Below are 27658 nucleotides of genomic sequence, written 5' to 3' on the forward strand. Positions count from 1 at the left end.
TAATCCCATTTAGAATCGTTGTTCATGATAATCCTGTTTTGTAGTAATGATATTCCAATTGCAGCATGCTCCCGTTTCTAGTTTGGCAGATGCATGCCTCGACCTCAGGCAACCCAAGACACTGCTCAATGGAAAGCTGCGCCAGCTCATTTGCCTAACATGACAGTATCAGTCTCCACACCCCCTTCAATTCTGTACCCTACCTGGGGTGGTGTGTTCAGTGCTCTTTCTTCTGTAGAGTGTCAGTTGGGGCAGGGAGGCACCCAGTGCCATCTGGTTCAGCTGCGGAGGAAAGGCTTGTCATTTTCGAGACTGTGATAGGGTCCAAACCCATACCTCCTCTTTAGGAGACCTCATCCAGTGTGTCTGTGCTGTAAGCTGCTTATCTGAGTAGGGCTGCAGGGGCAGGGTCTGAGTTAGACAAGGCTGATGTGTCGAGTTCCAGTGGGGTATCTAGCTGTGCCATCTCTTGTGCCATCTATCTACACGAATAAAATATGTTGTAGGAAGCAATATATTTACATTAATAAAGGGTGAATAACCTTTTTAGTTGTTTCTATATGAATGGATATAAGACTACAGAGCCAGTGTCAAGTGATGGGCCATGGGGCTGTGTTCTGTTCAGTAGCTTTATGTCACTGATTTCATTGAGGCCAACCAAATTGGCAGATTAAATGATGTGCAAAGACATACTGATAGGTTAGATGAAAGAACATTGTCTCAATGGGTTAAATCAGTTAGCTACAGTTAAATCAGTGCTGGCAAAACTTAGTGGGGCAGGAGGTTTAGCTCAGGGTTGTAGTGTTTCTATTTCATGTATAAAGCTTTGGATTCAACCCCCAGCACTGCAAAAAAGAATTCATGTATGTGTGTGCATGTGTGTGTAAGTGAAGACTAGAGACCAACATATGGGATGGGGAAGAGGAAGAAGATATGGAGTGTCTTGTGAAGCTTAACGTCATGCAGGATGACCTGGAGTCTCTGCCTTTCTTGCTTCAACCCCAGCTGCTCAGCATCCATCTTGAATACACCTGGTCCATCCCAGCCCCAACTCACACCAGTCTTCCCTTCTCTACCTTAAGCAATGTGAAGACCTTCACCACTGCAGCTACTGAAACCAGAAAGCAAGCCTGATCAGTGCAAGTGCTCTCCCTCGCTGGGGCCTGAAAGCAGCAGCTCCCTGACAGGCACTCCCACTTGTAATCTAATTACTGCCCGATCAACAAATTAATTAGCTGTGGCTCCAAAGGGAATTCCCTGAATCCCAGGAACTGCCACTTGGGGGCCACTCTCCCAAGCATGTCCTCAGTTTTGTTTAGGAATTGTCTGCAGGCTGGAAAGGGCCTGGTGCTGAGGAAAGTAAGATGCAGGTGTTCTTCAATTTGGAAGATCAAGTTAGGAGTTAGAAATTGTAAGTTGAGCAGATTTTCTAGAAGGAATAACCTTTGCAACAAACAGCCCAGCTCAGTGTGTAGATAGAAGTAGATACTTAACTCCCACTTAAAAAGCCTGCCAGTGTGGTGGTGCATGCCTTTAATCCGGGAGGCAGAGGCAGGCAGATCTCGGTGACCTTGAGGCCAGCTGGCTCTACAAAGCAAGTCCAGGGCAGCCAAGGCTACACAGAGAAAAACTTGTCTCAACAAAACAAACAAGAAAGTTACTTGTCCGTGTATTAGTTTGACTTCGATCAAGTCCTAGCATGTTCAACCACATTCAACTCCATCCCCAGTGATACTTGCTTCTGGGCAACCTCCTACCACTGCAAAATGTTATGACGAACAGTCTTTTGTATTGTCCTTTATGATCCTGTATGAGATTTTCTCTAGGAAGTATGTTCTCAGGAGCAGATGTGTTGGGTCACAGGAAGAACACTTTAAATGATGAAGTGTTACAGGAGAAGTTTCAATAAAGCATGGCTGCAGCAGTCTATGACACTTCATGAAGAATCCCAGATCCCCATGTCCTCACCGGCACTTGGTATTTTTCAGCTTTCTAACTTTTGTCCATATGTTGAGTTTAAATAAGTATTTTGTTATTGCTTTAGTTTGCATTGCTCTAATAACAGATGCACTCGAGAACTCTTATGTGCTTCCTGATCTGTTCTCTGGTGTCCTCTTCTGGAAAGTGACTTCAGATCCTTGCCCTGTTTGTTTTGCTTTGTTTTCTGTTACTCTGTCATAGCTTATCTGTTCAAATGTAAATTGAAGCCAAGTGTTTGCTACAGACTGATAGCTGAGAATCAGTGTGAGGAAGTGAAGGCTCCATAGTACACCTCTCGTTCTATAGACATACTCTGCTTCTTTGCCTTGGTAAGGGAAGTAAGTCATCTGGAGATGATCTAGCTTTGAGATAGGCAGATCTTTCTATAGACCACCAGAGGCCATATCCTAAGCTGCCTAAGAGAATTGCTAATAAGGGTTGAGTAGTTCCTTTGAATAAAGACTGAAGGCTAGAGAAAACCCTGTTGAATTGAATGATATCCCCTGCCTCCTTTGGTCAAATGATTAAGATAGTAGGCCACATCCTGTTTGATACTAGCTGCATATATTTTATGCAGTGGTGGCTGAGCCTCCTGCAACCTGCCATCCAGCATGCCAGCACCACAACAGAGGTCCCAGTTAATCTTTAGTAGACCCTACCTACCACTGTGCTGTCAGCTTTTGTTCTTACTCTTCATGCTAGCTCACCCACCTTTTCCCTGTGCTCACCTCTCCTCCCACTCATGCTTTGGACCAGGGAGTTTTTCCATAGCAGAGAAGAAGCAGAAATCACTTCATTCCTAGCATTCCTTCACTGCTGTGAACTTCTTGGCAATCTTTGTACCTGGCTTACAGCTAAGCTTGTCTTCAGCGGCCTTGTACTTGCCTTCTCTAGCCTGGCTCACCCCTCCAGCCTGTCTAAGTTGCTGTAGCCCACAATGTAGTGGGCATCTTTGGTCATCTGGGCTAGAGGTAAATAGTTTTCTAGCCAAGGCTCAGCTGGCTTCCATGAGAAGGCACTGACCAAAGATCTGGTGCTCTGTGCCAGGTACTTTGTAAGATATGACCATTGCTAGAGAGAGAACTTCATAGCCATCTGGCAGGGTGTGTGGAGCCATGGTTGATACGGAGCAGCCTCATTTGCTTTAGGCCTGTCTTTCATCAGTGGAGCTGCCTACCGCCTTTTGAGTTTTATCAAAAATGAAGGGAACCTTCTCAAGGTTGCCAATGAGTCACTATCTTGGATTGCTTGCCCTGTTTAGTCTCCCAGTTTTTGAAGTGAATTGCCCATTTCTTTGATTGGGTTAGCAGGCCCAGGGCCGATCCCAGCCACTCTCCTCTCCCCATCCTGCCAGACTACTGTCTGCCCTCCAGGGCCAAGGGCAACATACACGGTTGCTTGGACACGTCCTGCAGCCTGCAAATTGGACAGATGGAATCAATACTCATGAACCTGGAGAGGCCGAGGTAGCACAGTTAGTGACACTAGCTGCCTAGAGGGACAGCCTGCCATGAGAAGAGGGTGTGATTGGATAGTGATTGGACACAGCAGCTGAGGATTAACCAAATCATGTCCCTTTGAATTTAGATTGACAAACCCTTCTCATTCGGACTTGAAAACATGTCAACTTGTACAGACTGTAGAAGAGCTACCTACTTTGTGTAGGCCTATATTCATGCTGGGAATGGTTAGTTCAGGCCCAGATTCAAGTTATTGCTATGATTGTGTCAGCCAAGAGAATAGGCTGTGTCTCTCCATATAGATGCAGGCACTCTGGAATTTACTTCGCTCATAATCTGCTTCGAAGCATTGCTATCTCTTGTTACTCTGATAAAGGAGAGGAGGCTCTAAGTCGAGTGCCTTGTCCAAGTCACCTTCTATAAATGACAGGATTGCGTTTGGACTCCAGGTTTCAGTGTATAGTAAAAAGTGCCACACAGTCTACTACTCAGTTTGAGTGTTTTAGCTCATACTTCTCTAGACTTCCCTGAAGCCCAGCCACAGGATCAGGTACACAGTAGTGCGTTTGTTGTTGAGTGCTGTCCTCAAGGCCTTGCACGCATTGAACACAGCCCCTTTATTTCCAAACGATGACTTAAGGTTATAAAATGGTGATTTCTCCCCACCCCCCAGGGCTAGCAAGGTAGCTCAGCAGGTAAAGGCTCGTGTGTGTGCTGTGATACATACAGCTGCACACACAAATAAAGGAACTTAAAGTTTGAAATGGGAGATTTTAAATTTTGGAACCTTCTACAACTATTAGTTATCAGCCTGTGAGAGGGTTTTCCCTCTACTTCTCTGGAAGTGGAGGCAGTAGGCTTAGAAGTTCTAGACCAGTCTTGGCTATGTAGCGCCTCAAGAGACTCTGGCTCAAAAATAACAGATTATCTTTTTTCTTTCTTTTTCTTCTTCTTCTTCTTTTTTTTTTTTTTTTTTTTTTTTTTAGCAGTATCTCACACTTATAGGCTGGCATCAAATTTCTTGCACTCCTCCTGTCTCAGCCGACCCAATGTTGAGTTTCCTGGCATGAGCCATCAGACCTGGCATTGTTTGTTTGTATACCAGGCTTGCCTTGAACTCACTGTAAGCTGAGGATGACCTTGGATTTTGGATACTCCAAGTGCTGGGATTAAATGTGTACTCACAGAGTTGTATTTTATTTGATGAGTTGTTACAAATTTTGTATAGACATATAAATATTATAAACACAACTTATCTGATAGTGTACTCTCTCACCAGAGTGGACCTTCATCCCATAGTAAAAACTCTCAAGTTCCTAACTTTGCCTCATCTCTTCAGTCTTCCTCTAAAGAAAGACACTTACGTAATTATAACAAGTCATAAGCCATTATTGTTGTTACTGGCCGAATTGTGCCCAAATTGTTCCAGAAATTATTGAGCCAGCTGTGGTACCTGTTGAAGATAACAGGGTTCAAACCAGGTGATACATGGAAAAGCCATCAGCACTGCTGGTTGCAAATGCTGGAAAACTAAGAGAGGAAACTGGAACCCAGGTCTGGCTTTTTAATAGTTCTGGGATTCCCAGGAATTTGTTTGATACACCTGACACTTAATGCCTTTCAAAGTGTTAATTGTTTTGAAGGTCAGCTGGAAAAAGTAAAAATTACCTTTCACTAAGAGAAAATCTGGCAAAGGACATTGATAAGGAATTCATGAAACAGGGAACAACAGACTATTCTGCCTCGTTTTTAGAAATTCAGCTTGACTGGGAGTCAGAGAAATAAAAGTTAGAGCAGCAACGTGGCTCCGTGTTCTGCTCTAAAAAGAAAGGAAGAACACACTTCTGAGGAAGGTGGGCACAGTTCCTGTGTGCCTCACACTTGCCCAGTGAAAATAAAACAGTGAGTCCAGACTTTGATACTTAGCAAAGTCCTTTGAAATACTTGTCCTAGCCATGCCTGGTGCCTTGTGCTCCCATACAAGCGCTCAGAAGCTGAGGCAGGATGATTGTCACAAGCTTGAGGCTAGCCAAGGCTGTGTTGCAAGTACTTGTCTCAGTGGGGAAAACAAAGAACTCCTTATGCTTTCTCCTAGAACTTTATCTCCTAGTAATTTATCTGATAGTCATAGAAATATTAGAGACATTCTGTTTTACAATAAAAGATTGGTTAAAAAAGACAGAATAGCTGGCTGTGGTGCATGCTTTTTTCTTTTTCTTTCTTTTTTTTTTTTTTTTTTTTTTTTTTTTTCCTTTTTTTCCGAGATAGGGATTCTGGCTGTTCTGGACTCACTTGGTAGACCAGACTGGCCTCGACCTTACGGCATTCCGCCTCTCTGCCTTCCTGAGTGCTGGCATTACAGGTGTGCACCACTGTACCCAGTTGTGGTGCTTGCTTTAATCCCAGCACTACAGAGGCGAATCTTCTGTGAGTTTGAGGCCAGCCTGGTCTCCATAGTAAGTTTCAGGACAGAGAAATGACAGAGAGACCCTGTGTCAAGTAAAATAAAATCAAACAAAGATGGAATAATCTCATAATGGAATACTCTACAACTGTGGCAAATTATGTTTCTGACCTGCATAAAAGGGGGTGTGTACATTTAGTTTATATATATGACCCAGTTACTGTAAATTATATATGTGCTTACTGAAAAAAAACACTCAAATATCCTATGTTCTATGACATCTTTCTTCTTTCTGAAACCCTTCCTTGGGGATGAGGATTGGCAGGACGGGTACGTACTGGAAGACAGAGGGAAGCTAATGTGCACCGAACATGGAGCTAGGTGTGCGGGTAGCACTGCCCTCTGCCCTGCCCCCTGTCTCAGAGCTCTGCCCACACTTAACTCCCCCCTTGTAAGGTTTCTGTAATTGCAGAGGTTTGGACCAAGATAGGGCAGACTGGACAATGGTTACTGTTGGATTAAGGGGGTGGATGTACAGATACTCTCATTTTCATACTGTCAGGGTTCATATGTGCGGGTGAGAAGAAAGCATTTGCACTCAGGCTGCTTTCCTTATGCCTAATGTCCTTCCTGTCTTCAAACTCCAGACAAAGCGCTGAGCTCTCGCGCTGAGCTCTCTGGCCTCCTCTTTGCCGTCCTGCTTCTGTCTTGTCGGAAGGCGTTACTCAAGCTCCGCCTGGGCCCTCCTAGTACACCAGTGTACATGTACTTCTCCTAACCTTTCACACTTGGCTGTGAGGTTTTCACCTCCTTCAGAAGCTTTATTCCTCGGAGTATTTCTAGTAATGAAATCTGTTCTTAGACCGTTTTATGGAAATACATAATGTATTGCCCCTCTCAGTCTTCACCCCTTCCTTCTCCCTGTCTCCTCTGTCCTCACCCCAGCCACAGTCTCTCTCAGCATTCATGTCTATTCGTATTAATTTTCTTTGCTGGGACTGTGCAGTCGTCTCCTTCCCGCAGTCTGTAGGCTCCATCCATGCCGCCTGGAGTCTAGCGCATAGACTAGTGACTGCAATGTAGTAGGCATTTGATAAGTACTTGTTGAATGACTTGTTTGTCCTAGTGCGGTGGAAACCATCCCTTATGACCTGTTTTTAATTGTTTTTAGTGTGGTGCAGGCCCTTCTTGCCGCTGGAGCTGACCCAAACCTTGGGGATGATTTCAGCAGTGTCTACAAGACTGCCAGCGAAAAGGGAGTCCACTCCTTGGAAGGTAGGTTGGGCCGCCCTCCTGCTCTGTGCTTCTCCACCAGCACTGCCCAGTGTGAGCGGCTACTTGTGCGTATCCCAAAGGCCTTGGGATAGATTCGGAAGTGTTGGGGAAGGAGATTCGAGCCTAAGTTCATGGCCTAGTTGAGTTGGGGCATATTTCACCTGCTGTACTCTGAGCCTGGGGAGCCTCGGAGAAGCAAGGAGTGGAACAGAGTCCAGTGAAATGGGTGAGGATACTTACCTGTCCCAGTACTAGAACAGAACGCCATGGTTCCCTTAGTCATAGAGGTCTCTAAGGTACAACTGTGAATATTGCTTTTCAGTGTGTGTTCCTATCTCCGGAACTGGCCCTTTGCTATGTGCCCTAGGGCGAGGAACAGACCTTCTTTGTGCCTTGGTATTCTGAGCTGTAAAAATGGGCTCGTTATTAATGCCTCGTGGGTTGTCGTGTGGTGATTGCTGGGACTGAAAAGAGGTGTGTGGCACCTGCCTGTTGGAGAGCGCCTGGTCCAATCAGTCCATGTGTCTCTGTTGAGTAGTTCTTCAGGGACGAAGCTGAGAGCAGCACAGGTACACTGCAGACAAGTGTGTTTCTATCTGAGCTTTAGCCTGTGTAGACTGTGCCCGCCTCCCGCCCAGGGTCTGCCGTTACCCAGGCAGATGCTGTTTCTCTGAGGTTTGGCTACAAGGACAAGGCTGCTTTAGAGTTGGTACTAGCAGGATAGTGGCCCTGCCGACTGCCTTGAAGTCAGCACTTGAATCCTAGAGGAGATTCAGTAGAGGAGAAACTCACTGCGCTCAGCCCTCTGAATGAGTGAAGAGTGACTGGCGAGGCTCTTCGTAGCCCAGGGAAGAAGTTTCTCAGCACAATGGCATGACTAGAGGGTCCAAGAGCCTCAGGGCACTGTGCCCACATGAAGTGTGAAGTTACCGTGCCCTCAACTGCTCTCCTGAGTACTCCCTACAGCTTGGCCTCTTCTAGGATTATTTGAACTCTCGCCTGCCCATATGTCTTTTCTCTACTTTCCTGCTGACAGTTCCATGTATATGCCACGACCTATGCCGTTGTGAATTCCCCTGAGCTGGAAGAGTGTTACTTTATACTTCAAACAGAAGAGAAGTTCAAGAGCACCAAACCTGTCCTGTATTTGCTGCCTAGAATGGACTTGGCTGATGGGCCATCCTCTTCTCACTCAAGCCCAGCTTTTTCCTTGGGTCTGTCTGCTCTTTGGGTGCTCTTCCCGGAAAGCAAAGAAGCGTAGATGGTGGGGCCCAGGAGTGTTGATTCTTTGAATGCCTTCTCTTCTGCACTGATAATTTTAGCAGATTTCTCAGACTCTAGTTCAGCTTTTGCTATCCGCCAGGTGGCTTTGTGTTCTTATGCTTTTCTGTAGGTTGATGCTGAGATTCATTCTGGATCAATACAATAGTGGTTAACACAGTTTTTCTGGGAATAGCCAAATTATGTACAATTTCAACCTTATGGGCCATTTGGTCTTAGGGGTGACTACTCCACTTGTTTTCGATACTGAAGCAACCGTAGATAGTGCATGAAGAAACTTTATTCATTTATTCATTTGGCCAGTCTCTCTGAGTTCTTTTTAACTCTATGCCTGCCATGAAAGAAAAATAATGTATTAACCGTTTCTTCCCATTGTGTATGGCCTGCAGTTAAGGTAGGCTTTCTGTAGGTTCAGAGGTTTATTCAGAACTACTTACTGATCACATGTCTGTGTACTACCACCCTTGCAGGCAGACACACTCCCTACTATCACATACTTTTAAGATGAGATGATCATAAGGCCATTGATTCAAAGTCCTCCAGCACATGGCAAGGCAGCTTCAACATATATCATCAACAGCTGTCATCAACAAGTGCCTTCTTTTCCATCCTCCATTTCTCTGTTTTGTCCACAAAATTGAGATTTTTTTTCTACCATTTCTTGTTAAAATAAAAAATGTGCCCAGCATTCTTTTTTCCTTCCTTGTCCTAATGAACTTTGCTTACTCCTTTGCATTAGTGACTATAGGTGCTCAGTAATCATCAAAGAACCTTTATTTTAAAACTCATTCTAGAGCTGGAGATACTGCTCAGTCACAGTGCTTGCTAGTAGGCATGAGACCCTGAGTGCAGTCTCCAATACTCTTGTTGTTTAATCTAGAATCAGAAATCATTAATAAACTTAGTATTGATAGCTAATAATATCCCCAGCCCCTTCATTGACTACCTTTGTCTACCACAGTTTATTTTCCAAGGTATGTCTGTTTAGATGTACTTTGTTCTCTGCTTTCTGGCTGGGACTAGGGTAATGGCAGTTCATATATGTCATCTCAGGGCTCTTCTTTGGCTGCCAGGTTAATTATGAGGCTGGCCTAACATAGTTTAGACCACATCATCAGGTTCCAGTATCAAAAGGTCAGATGCCCTCAGAATCCTTTAGCATCTTCTTAAACATCTTTTTTATACCCTTTTCCATTTAAAGACACCTTGTCTTTTCACCCTCTATTACGATTCATTACCTGGCTGCTGTGAGCCAGGCTGTGCCCAGCTCTGGGTCATCTTCACCGGTGAAATAGATAGTGGAAGTTTGTTTTTCTTTTGACTAACTTGGGGATGGGGATGTGTGAGGAAGAACTTAAAACAGTGAGTCTTCATATCACAAAAAAAGCCATAGGCTCAAGGCAGCTGGACAGTTCTTTGCTTCAGAGGACTGAGTCGCTACATTTTATAAGTGTTATTTCTGTGAGTCTCAAACTATCCTTGATACTAAGGGAATATGGTAGATTATAACTTGTGACCTTGGCCAGATTTCCCCAACCCTAGTAGTATACCCTTTATCTGCCTGTCAGTATCATTGTGTCGATCCAGATATAAAATAGCGTGACGTGTGAATCGCAAAGTTCTCTACAGTTATAATTGCTTATTAGTTCCTTTCATTTATACTTCTGCTTGCTTTTACTGCATCTTGGGCACTCTGCCAGATGCTGGGAATATATAAATGAATATACATGGTCTGGCTCCTTAGCAGCTCTTGTGGTCAAGTAAGATGGACCTCAGCAAGGAGTCCCGCTATAGAGCGGTAAAGGCAAAGGTAGCTAGCTGTATGAAGAATGTAAGCATCACAGAATGAGGGACTGGTAATCTTTTTCTAAGAGCAGGCTAGGTCTTGGACATGTCATTAGATGAGTGACTTTGAATTGGATCTTAAGGGTGAGTTGGAGATTGCCAGGTTGGCTAAGAAGAACCCTCCAGCCGGGAAGCCAAAAGATAGGAGATGCTTTGTATCTATACTGCTTGCTCAGAACACACACAGCCTGAGGAAGGAAGAGTTGTCTTTGCTCTCCTTGCTGAGGCCCTGTCGTAGGTCAGCCGTGCCCAGGAAAGCCTTTCCGTGCCTTACATGCCAGCATGGCTCCTTGGGAAAGTCTGCTTACTTAGCCAGGCACATCGCAGATCTGTGCCCTCTAGCAAGCTTGGTGTTTGGGGGTGAAGATGGGCTTGCTAGTGCATCTGACCCAGGAGTACTTGGTATGGAAATGTCCGTGACCTGGCTGGTGTTTCTGTTCTCTGCAGCTCCCAAAGTGGTGACTACAGTTACAATGATGTCCTGAACAAAAGCTCATGAGATACTGCCAGGCAGCCATGGTTCATCTTCTAAGCCCTGTCACTGACTTAGACTTTGTAATCTTGACATAAAGTCCTTGACTTTCAGACTTCTCCGAAATACAAAAATAACTACCCATGTTATAGGATGGTTAGAAGGATTAGCAATAACCACATGCATGTAAAAAGTCAGTGGCATTTCATGAAGTTCTTCTATGTAGGTAGGTTTGGGCTCAGTATAAGTCAGGACACCTGATTAGGAGATAGTGAGCAACATACGAGGGGGCACTAACAGGTTTGGATGTCTGCCCATCAAGGCTTTCTTAAAGAAGATTCTTGCCGTGGGTCACTGGGTTATCTGGGCTAAAGGTCTCTGAAATTGTATGATTTCTATGGCTCTGAATGCTCAGCTCCACATAGAGCAAGTAATAAGCTCAGAGAAGTGGGATTTGAGCTGGGCTTCAGGGATAAGGGGGAGGGGCAGCAAATATATTCTAAGGAGGAGACACAGATGGCACAGATATGACAGACAGCTGGTATTATAGCCACCCCTGCCAGCTCATTCCCTGTCGTGACCTCATTCCCTTCAGAGCCTCAGCCCACCAGCTCACTGCAGGAGACTTCCACTTGTGGCTGGGCTGTGGGTGGTGGGCTCGGATCCTCAGGTGGAGGATACATTAAATTAGTGGGAACAGTAAACAAGTCGCCCAGCCGTGGATGCCGCAGGCTGCTTATAAGTAACGGTTATAAACACCCAGTGTCTGATGCTGTCAGAAATGCAAGCGAGCACTCCGAGTGCCTCTCATACGTACAATTAAAACAATAAAACACATAGAAACGTGGCAGAACAGGCTGTAAGTCAGGTTCTCTTCTTAGCTCCAAGTGGCAGCTGAATAAAGATGAGTCCTGAAGAACTGGGTTGGCACAGGGCTTTTCTGGGGTAAAGGCTTGTCAGACTGGACCTGCCAGAGCCAAGCCCTCCCACCACCCCTTCCCACAGGGGTAATAGGTCCTGGCCTGCCCCAGCTGACCTCCCCATCTCTTGCCTTCAGATTGGGGACAAGACTGTGCAAGCTGGCGAATCACAAACCAGTGGACAAGTGCCCTGGAGTTCAGGAGGTGGCTAGGAGTCCCCGTTGGCGGTAATGGAACTGCTCTCTCTACTATAATAGTTCTTCCCATCCCCTGGCCATGCTAGGTGCGGTCTCACCAACATCTGTGTCATAGAAGCTAACCACCCAGTGTTTAAGTTAAGCACCGTGAGCCCAAGCCTTCTCTGGCACAGTAGAGAATGCATGACTCCAGAGAATCCAGACTAACGGGAATACAGAGGCTCCCAGGAGAGAGGTTGGGTCTAACCCCAAAGGCCCAACCCTGCATGTATGCCAGCCCCCACCCTTGAACAGCACAGTCCAAATTACAGCTGTCAATTGCAGTCTTATGCTCAGATTGCCTTAAGAACACATGTTGGCCTTGGTGTCCCTAGAGAGGAGACCTTAGATTGCCACTCTTAGCTTCACTCATAGATGTGCCTAATTAGGCTGTGGTGGGTTTATAGACCATTCAGTAGCTGGGACATCTGGAACAGTTCACTAGATTTCTCAAAAGTGCTTTCTCCCAGTTTGTAAAATGAAAGTGATTAGGAGAGCTAGAAGTAATATATTTATCCCTCTTCTAAGCCTGGAGTGTAGGAGGAATTCTATTAATGAAAACCTCTGTTCATTTCTCATCATGATCATTACTCTCATTATGTCCATAGGAAACTACAGGGTTTTTGACCCAGTGTCCTCAGAGAGCCAAATATTAATTTGAGTCTAAGAAATGGGTTGTCCACTACTTGATGATATGACCTCAGACATTTTGTCCTGTTTCTGTGCTGGTTCTCTCATAGAGAATATTTTTCACGCCGCAGATTTGTTACAAGAGTCACGATCGCTGCTATGGTGTCGCACACCTCTAATCCCAGCGCTCAGCAAACTGAGGCAGGAATATTGAAAGTTTAAGGCTAGTGGAGGCTATATTGTGAGACCCTTTGCTCCCAACCCTGGGGGTGGGGGAAAGTCAGTTGACATAGTTATGAAAGTACTTGAGAAAATACAAGATAATCATGCAAGCAAAGCGTCCTAAGAATGGCAGCTAAAAATAATGAAGATTGAGGATGTGACCAAGACCACATTAGACAAGGGTCCAGTCACAAGTACAGATCACATCAGAGCTCAGATCAAAAAATGTTGGTTTGAAGCAAGGAAATAAAATTGTTCTTGATTCTCAAAGTTTAGGAAGATTTGAAGCAGCTGCCGAAGGACAGGTCGGTGTGAGTAAAGCAGGGATGTGCCATGTCCAAAATGCTCAGGGGTGGGAAATAGAGTGCTGGTGAATGAGCATGTTAGGATACACCATCCATGCAGCAGAAGATCTTTCAGTGAACAGTAAGCCACAGCAACACAGCATTAGTAGACTGGGACAGTCCAAACACAGGCATCTCCAAAGTCCTAGAGGAGAGAGTGCTTCAAGGGTAGAGAAGGGGAAGGCACTTCTCTAAGGAGGCCTAAGGAGGCCATGTCATGTCAGTAACAACATGTTCGACACTATGTACTTACCAAAGGAAACTAAGGCAAAAACAGTGATGTCCAGAGACTGGAGAGATGGCTCAGCAGTTGAGCTCACTTCCTGCTCCTTCAGAGAACTAGAGTTTGGTTTCCACTTGCATCTGGTGGATCGTAACTGTAATTCTAGCTCTAAGATACACACACAATCTTTTTTTTTTTTTTTTTTTTTTTTGACACAACAAAAGGTGTTTCATTCCCTTGTATAGAGCTCAGAGACCATACCAGGCTGAAGGTGCCTCTCACTGAGTATGCCAAGACCTCTGGCTTCTGCAGAGGCTTGGGAAGCCAGCAGGCTAAAAGCTCTTCCGCAGGTTGTTTTTGTTAATGCCCTGACTCTTCTTCACCGTTGTGCAGGTCCACTCAAGAGTCTCATTGTCCCTCAGAGCCAGTAGTGGGGTATGGCGTTACTCAGCACTGCCATAGAATCGGCAGGGTGGACGGAGGTCTGTTACTCCATCAGGCATTTTGACCAACCTCAAGATGAATGTATTACCCAGTTAGGTTAATTGTTTCCATACTTTTAGCCCTCCAAACCTACATAGATATATGTCTTTCTCTCTTAGGAGAGAGAGAGAGAGAGTAGTTGACATGTTTTATTAAAAAGAATAAATTCAATGCATTTATAAAAATAAGAAAAAAGTATGATGTGGTGGCAAAGAGCTAGTCTTGTGATTTTTAACTGATTTACATATTTTGTGTATAAATATTTTTTTCATCAAAAGTTCCAAATCAGGGTTGGGTCCCACACACCACACAAAATATATTAGAGACATTTATATGGATAGCAGGAAGGGAGACAGAGGACTGAAATTTTCCAGGCACCCAGTGATTGATGGGGGCTGAGGCTCCCCCTGACGCTTTATTGAGTTTCCGATGATTATCTCTCGCTGAGACATTTTTTACAGATGACGGTCGAGCTGTCACAATGGACCATGGGGGAAAAAAAACCAACAATAATAACACTTTAATCTTTTTACTGCACTGCTCCCTAGTATCTCAGATTCATCTTCCCTGACGCACGCAGTTCATTATTCTGCCCCTCCCTGGATGGGAAATAAAAGAAAATAAATATATATGTAGACACACTTACCCACATGCATACACACAACGCAGAGTATATAAAAGAGACCACCTCAGAACCAGAGAGGGGCAGAATTTATTGTTCTTTTTGCAAGTGTTGAGGTTTATTAGTAGAGATGCTTGGTTGGCTTGGAATTGGCTATTAATTACAGCGTTTTGTATTTGTTTTTTATTGCGAGTTTTTAACATCTTGAAGAAAAGGCAGAGGAGAGACAAGCAGGTGCAGAGACAGGGATCACTGAGGGACCAAGTTGGACCAGCCAGGTTGCGTAGCTGCTAAGAAACAGGCTTGTTGCTCTGGCTGCCAGCTTATCCCTGAAGATTCCGGGAGCCGAAACAATGTACTGTGGTTAGGATGGGCGAGGATGAGTGTACAGTAATTATGGAGCAAAGCAAAGGGTCCCGAGACCACTGAGCTTCTCCAAGAGTAAGGAAAGGTGAGAAGTGAAAGGAATGAAAGCAATATTTGGGGTTCGATACATACTGGTAACAGACTCTAAGGAGTTTGCCCCTTCTTACATTTGATGATGGGGAGGTGTGACTTGGGTCTGAAAAGCCTCCCCTGGCTCTCCAGTAAGGGAACCCTGGGCCAGAGAGGCTGCCACACTAAGTCACTGAGCAGTCTCCAAGTTCCCTGCCAGCCTCCCTGCCCTCCCCTTCCTCTTCATGGGGTTAGAAGGCATGAGCCAAGCTCCCTGTCAGAAGGCTGCTTGCCACTCTTCCCTTTAATCTGCCACACCTTTGCTGAACCTGTATATGCTAGCTCCCTTGTGGTGGTCATGGGTCAAGAAGGACCCTGTTCCTAAGGAGAAAGCTCCGAGTCCATGAACAGAGAGCATGGTGTCTGTAATACCATTTTTAAGTAGAGGCTGGACCTGAAGCCAGCCGTGGCCACCATGGACTCATACATTCTGTAAAGGATAAATCTGATAATAATATCCATACTTCAAGAACCTAGTTTCTTCTTGGGAAAATAAGCTTAACATCTCACTAAAGAAGTATTTATTGAGCACTCACCACATTCCAAGAATGTATGCATAAAACAGTTTTAAGACTTCAGAAGCCTGTGTAGGACAAAATGTCAACTTAGTGTGAACTAGACATTACTGGAATGCAGAGAGGAAGGGGGATCGAGACCTCAGGATGTTTGAGTCATAAAGTAAGCCCACTGTAAGAATAATAAGAAGCCCGAAGGAAGTCATAATCATACAGAGAAGAAGACAAGTGTCTGAGCTGGACAGACAGACATTGGCTAAGGGCCACAGTAAACCGTCTGTATAAGCTGAGACTCAGTTTCTTCATTATTAAATGCAGACTAGGACATTCTTGTGAGGAAAATAGTCACTTAAAGGCCTGGCCTGAGCTCACACAGTAAGAGTGTAAGTAAGAGTAGTAAGAGTTCAGGAAGCCGGGCATGGTGGCACACACCTTTAATCCCAGCTCTCTGGGAGGCAGAGTCAAGTGGATCTCCATGAGGACAGCCACGACTGCACAGAGAAACCCTATCTGGAAAAGCTTAAAAAAGAGGTTCAGTAAATAGAAGCCATTATTTTCTTGCCACAGTACTGGAGTACTTGTAACCCTTCACTGAATATGGAATGAGCATCTGCCATTTTCCAGTAATAGTGTTAGGGTTGGTCCAAGCCACACAGGGCGCCATCAGACGAAAGTATAATATGAACTCAAGATTCGTTGACTCTTCCCTGAATGCCGGATAATTTGCCCGGCTTCTTAGAGACAATTTTCTTTGTTTTTGAGATAAGAACTCAGACTGGCCCTGAACTCATTATGTAGCCTAGGCTGGCCTTGATCTCTCAAGTCTCTTCAAAGTGCTGAATTTACTGGCATGTGCCCCTAAACGTGACAATCACTTTTGGGGGTGAGAGGGCATATACTTTTAAATATAACAGCCTTATTGAATTTAATTTACATATGGTAAAGTTCACCTTGCAAAATATATAACTTATTGATTTATGCTATATTTACAAGTTATACAACCCATCCTAATCCATTTTTAGAACATTTTCCTTACCTCATAGAAAGCCTCACATACATTATCAGCTGTTCTTCATTTGCCCTCAAGTCCCTGGAGCTAGTAATCTACCTTGTCTCTGTAGATTGCCTCAAATGGATGGTGTCTACTCAGAGCCACACGTAGAAGGTGGCTCGTCTTCTGCTTAGCATTATTTCATACGTGTGCATACACTTCATACTTGCAGATAGCACTTTCATTCTTTTTATGTCTGAATAATATTCCGCTGTAAAATGATTATTTGTTCAATTTATGGATGTTAGGTTTTTTTCTACCTTTGGCTTTTGTAAATACTTTATTATAAATATTTGTGAACTTTTTTAAATGATTTATTTGTTTATTGGAATCAGGGTCTCATGTTGTAGTCCTGACTGGCCTGGAACTCACTCTGTAGACCAGAATGGCTTTGAACTCAGATATAAACCTGCCTCTGCTCCTGAGTGCTATGTATCTCCTGGGGTATATAGTGACACCCTCAATCTATGTCAGATTTTATTTAAAGAATTGTATCTTTAAAGAAGATACAATTATTTTGTATTATAATAAAATATTAGGTCTATAACTAATTGTAAGTATTGTTATTTCAGTACCATAAGCACTAACTTCAGTATTACTCAAATTATTATCATACCCATTTTACATAGACCTTAGTATATGGCAGACTGTGATGTTTAAGGTGAAGACCTTAAATTTGTTTCTCAGCATGGGAGACATGAGGACTGTTTGTTTGTTTGTTTGTTTGTTTGTTTGAGTGGTGTCGGTACATGGCCAGAGCTACATGAAGGCTATTCGGGATTTTTCCTGACTCCCGTTGACTCCCTGGCCCTGGCTGTGGACCCTTTATTTGTAGACTTTCTAACATTCACAAGCAGAGATAGGGGCAAAAATGAGCAAATTGTGGCTGTCACTCTTCTGTGGCCAGAGGGGTGTGGGACCTCCTGCAGAGACAGGAACAGCTTCTGGAAGAGGAGCCTGCCACCTCCTGTGTGAGAGACGAGTGGGAAGATGTCTTTGTTGAGAAGGAGATGGTTCACTGGCCGAAGGCCAGCCCTAAATGCTGGGCCTTGGAAGACCACTGTGGTGGCCAGCTGGGGAGACAGGCTTGGATGTGTCCCTCGGATGAGTTTGCTTAATCTTGGGCAGAATAATCCCTGCCTAAGAGAAAAGGCCATGTTGTCCTTTTTCTTCCCTTTCTACCTCCATCCATCTTCTATGGCCTGAGAAGAGTGTGGGATCTCAGAATTGGGCCCCTTCAGTAGTTAGCAATGGGGCTGTGTCTTAGTTGCTTTTCCATTACTATGAAGAAACATCATAACCAAGGCCAAAAAAAATATCATTTAATTGGAGCTTGTTTACAGTTTCAGGAGGGTGATTCCTTGGCAAGAAGCAATGCAGCAGACAGGCAGGCATGGTGCTGGAGCAGTTGCTGAACAGTTACATTTTAGTTACAAGTTGGAGGCAGAGATAATGAGACTGGGCCAAGTGTGGGCTTTTCAAACCCCAAAGCCTACCCCCAATGACACACCTTCTCCAAAAAGGCCATACTTCCTTCTTATTTCCAGAATTTTTCTGCCCAAAACTTTGCTAGGGACCTAGCATTCAAATTTAAGCCTATGGAGATCACAGGCTGCTAACACTGGCCAACGTAGAGAAAGCTTCGTGCCAAGCACATTATGGGCACCAAATGTCACCCTTCTGAATATTGGGGTTCCCCTATGAAATGGGAGCATAAACTTTACAGCTCATAGGGTAGTTCTAAAATGAACACCTTTGCAGACTCTGGAGAGCGCCAGCGTTACAGGGTTCTACCCAGACCCTGCTGAGTGACCCTGCACAGAGCAGGTGGTGGTTAACTCACACCTGCAGTGTCCTGTCCCTGTGCCTTTCTGAGGTAAATAGGATAATGGCTGGCACTGAGAGATGTGCCCCAGAAGCTGTTACCACTGTTCTCACGGTGGTGAATCATAGCGCAGCCTACCAAGAGGTCCCTGTTCTTTCTTTCCATTTACAGACAGGAGTTTGGCACAGAGAGGTCAAGCAAACTGTGGGAGCCTGCACAGTAAATTCAGGTTCAAGCACAAGTAGCCTGGCTCCAGAGCTTGCTCAATTACCAGCCACTCTCTGCTGCCTTCACTGATATTTGTTGGTAGATGTTGTAGTTTTCCACAAACAGAAATGTCTGGACTTTATTTACGTGAGGTGTGGAATATGTCTATCCAAAGTGCGTGGCACCGGAAGGATCTCAGGTCCGTGGGTTTGATTGGAGTAGCTGGAATACTCGTGTATGGATTTATTCGTTGAACACCTCTAATCCAAAATATGAATTCCAAATGCTCCAAAATTAGGAACTTTTTTGAGACAAGGTCTTCCTGTGTAGCTTGGGATAGCTTCAGATTTGAAATCTTCCTGCCTCTGTTCCCATATGTCACCAGGCCCACCCCAAATCAGGCGTTAACACTGAAAAAGGTTTAGGATAAAGAGTTTTGGATTTTAGATTTTGCTTTTCATTCAAGAGGCACTTAGTTTATGTCTGCTTGCTGATTCGACAAGCATTTGTCAGTGTTTATGACCAGGCTGCGCTGTGCTCTGGGCTCTAGCCCAGAGTTATCTGGTGAAGAGGGCAGTGACACTGTCCTCAGGCTAGTCGGGAAGCACAGCCACAGAAGCAGAGGATTACTCTGGAATGTCTTTGGGAGACGGGAGGGGGGATGCTACATGGGCTCTCAGGAGCAATACCTACCTCAAACTCAGAAAGGACCACTGGTCAAAGTGGCTGTTTGAGGCCTGGAAAGGAGCCAGCCAGCCAAGTGACGGCGCAATAGCACTTTCAAAAGCTCCAGGAGAGAAGGAGCATTAGGAAGGCCTTAGTGAGGAGGGAAACTTAGGTGAACAGGGCACCCCGTGAACAGTGCTTATCACTGGACTGTGATGCTGGTCCTCTGCTGATACTTACCTGTAGTAGCCGTCTGAAATCACCTGCTTTTTGTGGTGAGCACCCTGTATGCATAGCCTCGCCATCACACTTGTGAAAACATATTATCAGTGTAATTCTCAGTTCAGACAGTTAATTCTTAAAGTCCAAATTGCCCTATTCATTCATTAGTACATCTCCAGAGCTACCACCCTGCACTGGTGCTCATTACACTTGTTTGTTGAATGAATGATGGGTTTTCTTTGTAAAATGGATTATACCCTTCTTGCTTTCTTGAGCCAACTATCACTTTTCTAACGGTTTATCATTATATCCAGCAGTTAATGTCCTGTGTGGCAGTTCAGAGATGCCCTTAGGGCCTTTTGAGGTGCTGTGCTTGGAATCCTTTTTCAGCTTCATTGTCCTGTTCTTTTCCCTCCCTGCCTGGCCAGTGTTTGATTGTGATCAATCTGCTTGACTCTGAAGTGTCCTTTCCAGCCTTATTTCCTTCTCCTAATCTACAGTGGGCTAAAAACAAGCTCCCCAGTGTGAGGGCGTAACTAAGTGTGAGTAAGTACTGTGATTGTGACTAAGGGTTGGTCACTCTGAGTCCTTAAAGGACTTGTACTGGAAAAGTATAGGTACTGTTAAACACACCCAAGGCCTAGGCTAACCTAGATTATCCCTCAGATGTGCCCAGAGGCCAAGCTAATATAGTTAACCACCCACTCAAGTGTGTCCAGAGGTACACAGAAACTATAGCTGCTCAGAAACTTTCTTTTTTCCTGTTCTAATGCCCCAGAGAAGGTCACATAACATTCTGGGGTCAACATGGTGGTCTGGCCAGCTCTGAGCTCCACCATCTTCATTTTGGCCACAGGTCTGAAGTGCTTCCACCCAGCTTGTTCGGGTGCTTAGCTACATACCTCAGGCTGTCATATGATAAGGCCAGGTTCCATCTTCGCCCTACAGCTAGAGCAAGAGAAGGGGAGAGTGCACGGAGCCAAGGCTGGTACCACAGCGTCCTGCTCTGCTGCTCCCTCTGTCCTGGAGTCTTTCATCGGCACAGTGAGGGAAGAGCAAGAACTTACCCTGTACTGACTCTCCCCAGGGAGAGAGCTCCCTGCTGAGCTCCAGCAGTCCTCCTACCTCAGCCTCCCAAGCTTCTCACACAGCCGCCGAGCCAGCCAAGTGAGCTGAGCTTCCACAGTCTCCTCTGCAGAGTGGGACTGGATCGTGACTACTGGACAGCCTTCTGACTTTTAGAACTTTATTTAGATAGTGTCTTTAGTATCACAGGAGGGGGCATTCCTTCATTTCATTCTGAAAACACTTAGAAAGAATGGCTTAGGAATAGCCCACACACACCTTTTTTTTTTTTCTGTCTGAGATGATTTTTTTCACACCTGTCTTGCCTTTTTTTCCTGATGACTTGTTTTTTTCTTTTCATCAGTTTATTTATTTAATCACTTTACAGCCTGATCAAAGCCTCCTCCCTCCTCCCAGCCCTATTCTCACACTTCCCTCCTCTCATTCTCCTCCTCTTCTCTCATAAGAAGGGGAGCCCCCCCTTGGGTATCAACCCACCCTGGCACATCAAGTCTCGTAGGACTAAGTGCATCCTCTCCCACATGCCTTGCCCTTTTATCCCTCAAGAGGCAGGAGCCTGCCCTTTGCAGGATTATGCCAGGGGACAGAAGAGAAGTGGTAGGACTTAGATCCTTGATTCTGCCCCCAACAAACTGAGCTCAGAATGAGCATTAGAGAAAACTGGTTTCTGAGGTAGCTCCACATGCGGGAAACAAACCTCATCACCAAAGCAGGCTAGAAACTGCGCTGTGCACCCTTGCCTCCCAGGGTGCTCCCGAAATGGGGAACCTTCTAGTTTATTAGCCAGAATGTCTGGGCAACCCCAAGCCAGGATGAGTCTGGTGAGCAAATATGTGTTTGTCCACCAACCCGGGTATCTTGAAAAGTGGTAACAATTTCAGGGGTTTTATATGTTTGTTTGTTTTCTTTCTAATAAAACGAGAGGGGAAAGAGAGAGGTAACATTAATAGTAGGACTAGAGTAAGCCTGACCTTTTGCAGGTTTTGTTCACATGAAATGTCTATCCTTACCTTTCATAAAATGTTCATAGATTTTTATTAAGACTAAAAAATCAGATGGCACCAGGTGGTGGTGGCTCACTCCTTTAGTCCTAGCACTTGGGAGGCAGATGCAGGTGCTGTAAGTTCAAGGCCAGCCTGACCCACAGAGCGAGTTCCAGGACAACCAGGGCTACACAGAGAAACCCTGTCTTGGGGGGGAAAATCGGATTGCAAGAACTGGGATGATGCTTAGTGGTAGAACTCTTGCCTGCCACACACAAAGATGTGTTCAACAGTAGGTCCAATGTGCAGTGCCACCAACAAGACAAAAAAGCAGATGACAAATACAGTAAATTCCAGTTTGTAAGGAATGGACATGCAAGCCTGTATGCAGTCCTGAAATGCTAAACTAAAATGTTAAATCTGCTTTTTCAAGTTGCTGAGATATTAGTTCCTTTTTCTTCTTTGTACTCTCCTGTAGTTTCAATTTTTGCCTGATTGTGTAAATCGAATTTTAAGCTTTCAGTCACTTCACTGAGTTGTAAAGAGTAGAGGTGCTGGCTCTTCAGCACACAACAGCCTCTTCCCCAGCCCCACTGCCTGGGCCTACTACCCCGCCCCCTTCTTTTTACCTGGACTCCTCATACTTTGAGTTGTCTAATATTCTAGGAACCTTGACTTCATGCTCAAGCTGAGCTCAACTGCCCCCTGGCCTTCTCTGTCATCCCATTGTCACCCCAACATAAACTTGATCTGCAGTATCACCCTAAACATCTGCCTATGATCTGCCTCTTCTGTCACATTAGGTCAGGGACCAGACTGATTCACTTCATGTCCCCAAAATGACTCCTAGATGTCAGTCAGTGTTCATGAAACAAACCAGAATGTTTGATCTCCTCTTGCCTAGCCCAGATGGCCAGGCACACAGTGTAGGTGCTGCTTAATATTTAGAAGTACATAGATAAATTAAAATGTTGAAGAGCTAGGTACTGGAGCAGCTAAAGCAAAAGGACCACTGTGAGTTTGAGACCAGCCTGAGGTATATAGAGAAACCGTATCTCAAAAACACTAAAACAATAAATAAAAGAAAGCAGATGAAATTGGACATAGTGGCTCACAGGTAGAATCTCAGCACATGGAAGGTAGATACAGGAGTATCACTGCAAGACCAGCCTTAGCTACATAGTGACACTGTCTTAAAAGTCCAAAGAGAGATGGGTGTAGTGGCATAGACTTTAATGCCAGTACTCAGGAGGCAGAGGCAGTTGGATCTCTGACTTCAAGGGCAGCCTGGTTTATAGCATGAGATCCTGTTTCAGGGAAGAAGGAAAAAAAAAAAAGACCAAAGAAAGCTAAACATGATGAAACACACTTTAGTCCTAGCACTGAGAAGTAGAGGCAGGCAGATCTCTGCTAGTTCTGGGCCAGCCCACTCTTCATAGTGAGACCCTGTCGAAACACACACACACACACACATACACGCACGCACGCACGTACCCACGCACACATACACACGCTAAAGAGAGAGGAGGGTAAGGAAAGTAGAGAGGAAAAAAAAAACATGAACATGAACAGACTGATTTGTTACTAATGGAGGAGTTTTTGTTTTGTTTTTGTCCCTCAGTCCTAGTCACTCGAGAGGATGACTTCAACAACAGACTGAACAACCGTGCTAGCTTCAAGGGCTGCACAGCCCTGCACTATGCTGTCCTGGCCGACGACTACCACATTGTCAAGGAGCTGCTGGATGGAGGTGAGAGCTGTGGGTTGTGGCTGGCAGGAGAGAGTACTCTATACTTCTAGCACCCTGTTACTCTCTGTGAGCTGAAAAGAGCGGTCATGTTTCCCAAGAATAACAGTGTCGATGTGTGATTTGCCATCTGGTGGTTGGTGTATGTTCTTGGGGGGATGGAGGAAGGTCTCTACCCTGTCTGCAATAAGCTGTGAGGTTTTTTAAATCATTTTTAAAAATCATGTGGAGAAGTAGAAATGTGAACCTGAGTGCAGTGTCCTGAGAGGTTAGAGGTGTTGGCTCTTCCTGGAGTTACAGAAGCAACATGGATACTAGGAACTGAGCCTAGATCCCCTGGAAGAACAGGAAGTTCTCTTAGTTGTGAGCTGTTTGTTTCTTCAGCTTCATTGTGAGAGGTTTCTTGACTGATGGCTCTTCCCAAAAGTCCTCTCTTTCTCCTGTGACCTCCAGAACAGGACCAGGGGAGCAAGGGAGTCATGCCAAGCCCTACTCACCCATGTTATAAAATTGTCGTCCTAGATCTTGGCCCTCACCAGTCTCTTGGGCCTCTTTGTGACTGGGGGAACACCTTTTTAATGGCTGTGATCATTGTGCAACTTCTACCAACTGTCTGTTTGCCACCTAACCGCTTTTCCAAAATGGGTTAGTGAGGAAGTTTGTTCTGTCCCACAGCCTTTGCCTTCCAAGCCCAGTTTCCTAATCCTCTTCCAGCCCATGTCATGTCCTTGCATTGGGGACGCTTCCCAGGAACCCAGTCTTGCTCCCACCTGTCAGCCATAGACCCACTGGTTTCATAGCCAGGCCTTGCCTGTACCCTCAGCTTTCATGGGACCAGCCCTAAAACATGCCTTGGTCTGGAACAGCAAAATTGTTCTGGGTGTGGTGACTGCCTGGGTGACTGGTGCTCCCAGGAGCAGAAGCTGCAAAGACATCCCCAAGCAGGCTGCTTCCTTTTGTCCTTTGGAAAGCTCTCTGGCGAGACATTTAGAGCTAAGCATCGGAGCATGCACTGTGGGGCTTCTCTCTTCCATGCCTTAAAATCAATATGCCCAGTCATTGTCTCCTGGTTCATGTCCCTGCTTCCCCCAACCACCAAACAGACAGTTCACTCTACAAGGAGCCTTCCACGCAAATCTTCCAGATCGAACACCTTTAAAATGAAGAATTGAGGGCCTTTTATGAGGCTCCCTCCACCCTCACCCCCCCAGGCCAAGGCTAGCCCAGGGATATGCTTTCCTGCCCGGTGACATGGAACGGATGGCCTGAGCCCCAACCTTTGCATTTCTCCCACCTGCCTTTTTAGTAGTCATCCATTTACACCCCTGTCCTAGTTTCCCAGCCTCGAGGGCCAAAACTATCACCCCACTTGTTTCTCCCTTCTAGACCTGAACAAGTTGCTGTCACTCAGGGCCTGCAGGCCTGCCAACTTCTGACCCCTCTCCCCTTCTTGACCTCCCTTCGCCTACCAGTGTGTGTGACCAGCCATCCGAGAGGCAGGATCCTGCTCTCTTGTCCTAGGGGCTGTTGTCGTAACATTTCCAAAGTCTTTGACCTCTGCTGACCTTTTCCAAAGGGTCTGCCTTCCTGCCCATCAGCTTTATCAGAGTGTTCTGGCCGCCAGCTTGCCGTAGCAACACGGAGGGAGGTTCTTTCTGCAAGATCCAAGGCAGGCCTAGGCACAAAGGCCGTCTGCTCACAAGGTCCACAGAGGTTTGAGTTCCTGGATCTGTGGGTTAGGGTTAGAGGGAGCTCTTTATTTGTGCTGTAAGGAGGCTCAGGCAACAGCATCAAGCTGATGATGTGAACACCCTCCAGCCTGTAGGAGGCAGCGTGGAGTAATAGAAAAGACAGCATAAGCTTCAGAATCAGCTAACCTGGGTTGGAATCCCAGTTTCCGTAAACTAACCAGGTTGCCTTGGACAGGTTATCCTAACTCTCTCAGCCTCAGTTGTTTTCTGTGTCAGAGGACACCTTCACAGGAGTATGTGGATAGTAACAGGTATAAAACTCTCTGGCAGACACATCACATGCTCTGTTACTGGTTTGTTTGGGTTTTATGCATTTTCAATTGAGTTATATTCATTGTATATGGTAGTTGGGTTTTTGTGTGCTTGGATCAGTCTCCCTACTACCCTTCTCTCTCTCCCTCCTGCTGTCCTACTAGTTTCGTTCCCTCAGTTTCACGACATGTATATGTAAATGATTTTATGTGCCTATGTTAAGTCTCAGATCCAAACTGAAAGACAAACATTTTTTCTCATCAGTAACAGTTATGATTATGAGATTATGACTTAGACACAGAGTTCACACACTAGTGCTGGCAGCTGAGACCCCATTTCTCTTAACTCTGCCTCCACCTTCAACGTCCCCACGCTGCCTAGAATGCCGTTGTATTTCTTCTCTCCTCACTGGCATGCTCAGACACCTCGCTCTCTTGGGAAGCCTTTCCTACTAGTCCACCTATTCAGGTACTTCCTCCTATGAACTCACACAGTGTTGGCCCAGAGCTTCCAAGGTCGTTTTTTCTATTTCAAGAGTCCCCATACTGTGGAAAGGCACATGCTTTGGAGACAACCTTGGCCTTAACATATGTCTCAGTTAAGTCATTATGTTAAACTGTTTGTTATCTCTGAGCCTTGGGGACATCTTAAGGATGAGGCACACTGCCCTGGCCCTGAGACTCTGATGCTGACAGGTGAGCAAACAGGCCATGGCAGTGGGGTGGGTGCTCCACAAGAGGATCAACAAGGGGCTCTGTGTGCGTAAAAGAGGAAATGGTTTCTTGTCATTGACGAGCAGGAAGGTGGAATACATTGCAGAAAGTCCTAAAGGAGTGAATCTCCCCCCTTTCCAGGAAGAGCACAGGAAGGCAGTGCTCTGGTAGGGATTGGAAGTAACTGGTGTCAGTCCTATGGTTACCATGGGAAGTATACCTCCATATATATTCACCCTTGGTGCTGCGGCCTCTGGCTGTTGGTGACGTAAAGCAGGAAGGCACTGCTTCCATACTTAACTTCGCAAGTATAAGAAAAGATAGAGGAAAATGTGTGGGAGCGATGACTGGAAAGAGAAGGGGAGGTGGCTGCCGCTGCCTTATCTCAGCACATCCAGGGCTGTTAAGCTGCATTAACAGTTTCCTCTCAGGAATGTGCTCCCATGGGCAGCTCTGAATGCCTAAAACATACCTTTAATCATGGTGGGTTTTTTATTTTTTATTTTTTTTTTGAATCAGTTCCTTCAGAGAAATAAGCCCTAAAGCCCTGAGGCATCTGTTGTATACAAGGAACTCGCTTTTCTCTGAGACATCTAAAATAGTACAAGGTAAATGCCACTCTTGGGAGAGGTGCTAAAATCATTTTTTTGTCAGCCTGACACTTAGCTGTGCTTCCTGCCAGCCTCTAGCACCCACCCAGTGTTTCCAGCACTGCCCCTCTACTCCTGCAATTCTTTCTGCCATTTATGTCCCACTGAGGCCTTCTTGGGCTGGCAGGCTTCTTTCTACCAGCCATCCCCAGTTCTCCAGCCACCTTCCTGCTGCATCTTCCCTGCCCCTGGGACTAGGGTACAGCATGACTTACTAAATTAAGGTAGAGTGCACTCTGAGAGGCTAGCCGTCCTTTCACCTCCACCTCCTTAGCTACACACTACCACACTACTGAGTACATTTTTGGATGCAATAACAGATTTCCAAAAGCCCCACATCACTTCCTGACCACCCACTCTTAGTGTCCTGCTTGCCTCCCATATGAGCCATCTCTTCTTCCCACTGCTGTTTCCTGTTTCATCACTGTTGCTCCTTACCTCAGAAATGCTTGGCCCTTCTGAAACCTAATCCACCTTCCTTAGGGCCTCCCTCAGCCTTTGCTTCCTACTTTCAAGGTTCCTCTTTGACCTCTCTCTGAGTGCCTGGCCGAAGTGTCAGTGTTAACCTACAAGCATCCACTGCAGCCTGCCCGAGGCAAACAGCCTGTTGTTAGTCCATCATCAGGACCAAAACTCAGTGTTCCGTTTCTTGTTCCACTTCACTGTCTGTCCATCTGTCTGCGCCAGCAGATGTTGTGCTGTCAGCTTTCTTTGCCTGGGGCTGTCTGCCCTCTGTTGAAACCTCACACCCAGTAGTGCAGAGAAGGGTCAGAAGTTCTGGCTCTGCCACCCGCAAATTCTCCTTTGTGCAAACCCTTTCTCACTCTATAAAATAGAGCAGCTACAGAAGCTGATCTCAGGGACCTCTTCCTGCCCATAGTTCTGTGCAGCAAGTCTCTCCCATCATTTATCAAGCATTTGCTGTAGTAGTCAAACTTTTTATTGCTCTGACAAAATATCCAGCATAAATATTAAAGGGAGAGGATTTGTTTTGCTCATAGTTTCAGAGGTGTTAGATCACCATGGTGGGGAAGGTGTGGTGGAGCTGTATAGGCAGGAGAGGGGGAGAGAGACTGTGCTTCTCCCCCACCCACCCCC

General features: G+C 45.5%; 1 protein-coding gene across 2 annotated transcripts in view; it reads left to right on the forward strand.

The window, feature by feature from the left end:
* Nucleotides 1–27658, forward strand: part of Clpb (ClpB family mitochondrial disaggregase) — a 102520-nt gene that overhangs the window by 31093 nt on the left and 43769 nt on the right. The window contains exons 4-6 of one of the 2 annotated variants that reach the window (XM_055623171.1): nucleotides 7016–7119; nucleotides 11775–11864; nucleotides 23069–23197. In XM_055623171.1, the coding sequence (XP_055479146.1) occupies nucleotides 7016–7119; nucleotides 11775–11864; nucleotides 23069–23197 (323 nt within the window). The remainder of the gene's footprint in view (nucleotides 1–7015; nucleotides 7120–11774; nucleotides 11865–23068; nucleotides 23198–27658) is intronic. The other variant, XM_055623172.1, reaches the window with a different exon arrangement.

Source organism: Psammomys obesus, unplaced genomic scaffold (assembly GCF_907164565.1).
Source record: "Psammomys obesus unplaced genomic scaffold, mPsaObe1.curated_primary_1811, whole genome shotgun sequence".
Lineage (NCBI taxonomy): Eukaryota > Metazoa > Chordata > Mammalia > Rodentia > Muridae > Psammomys > Psammomys obesus.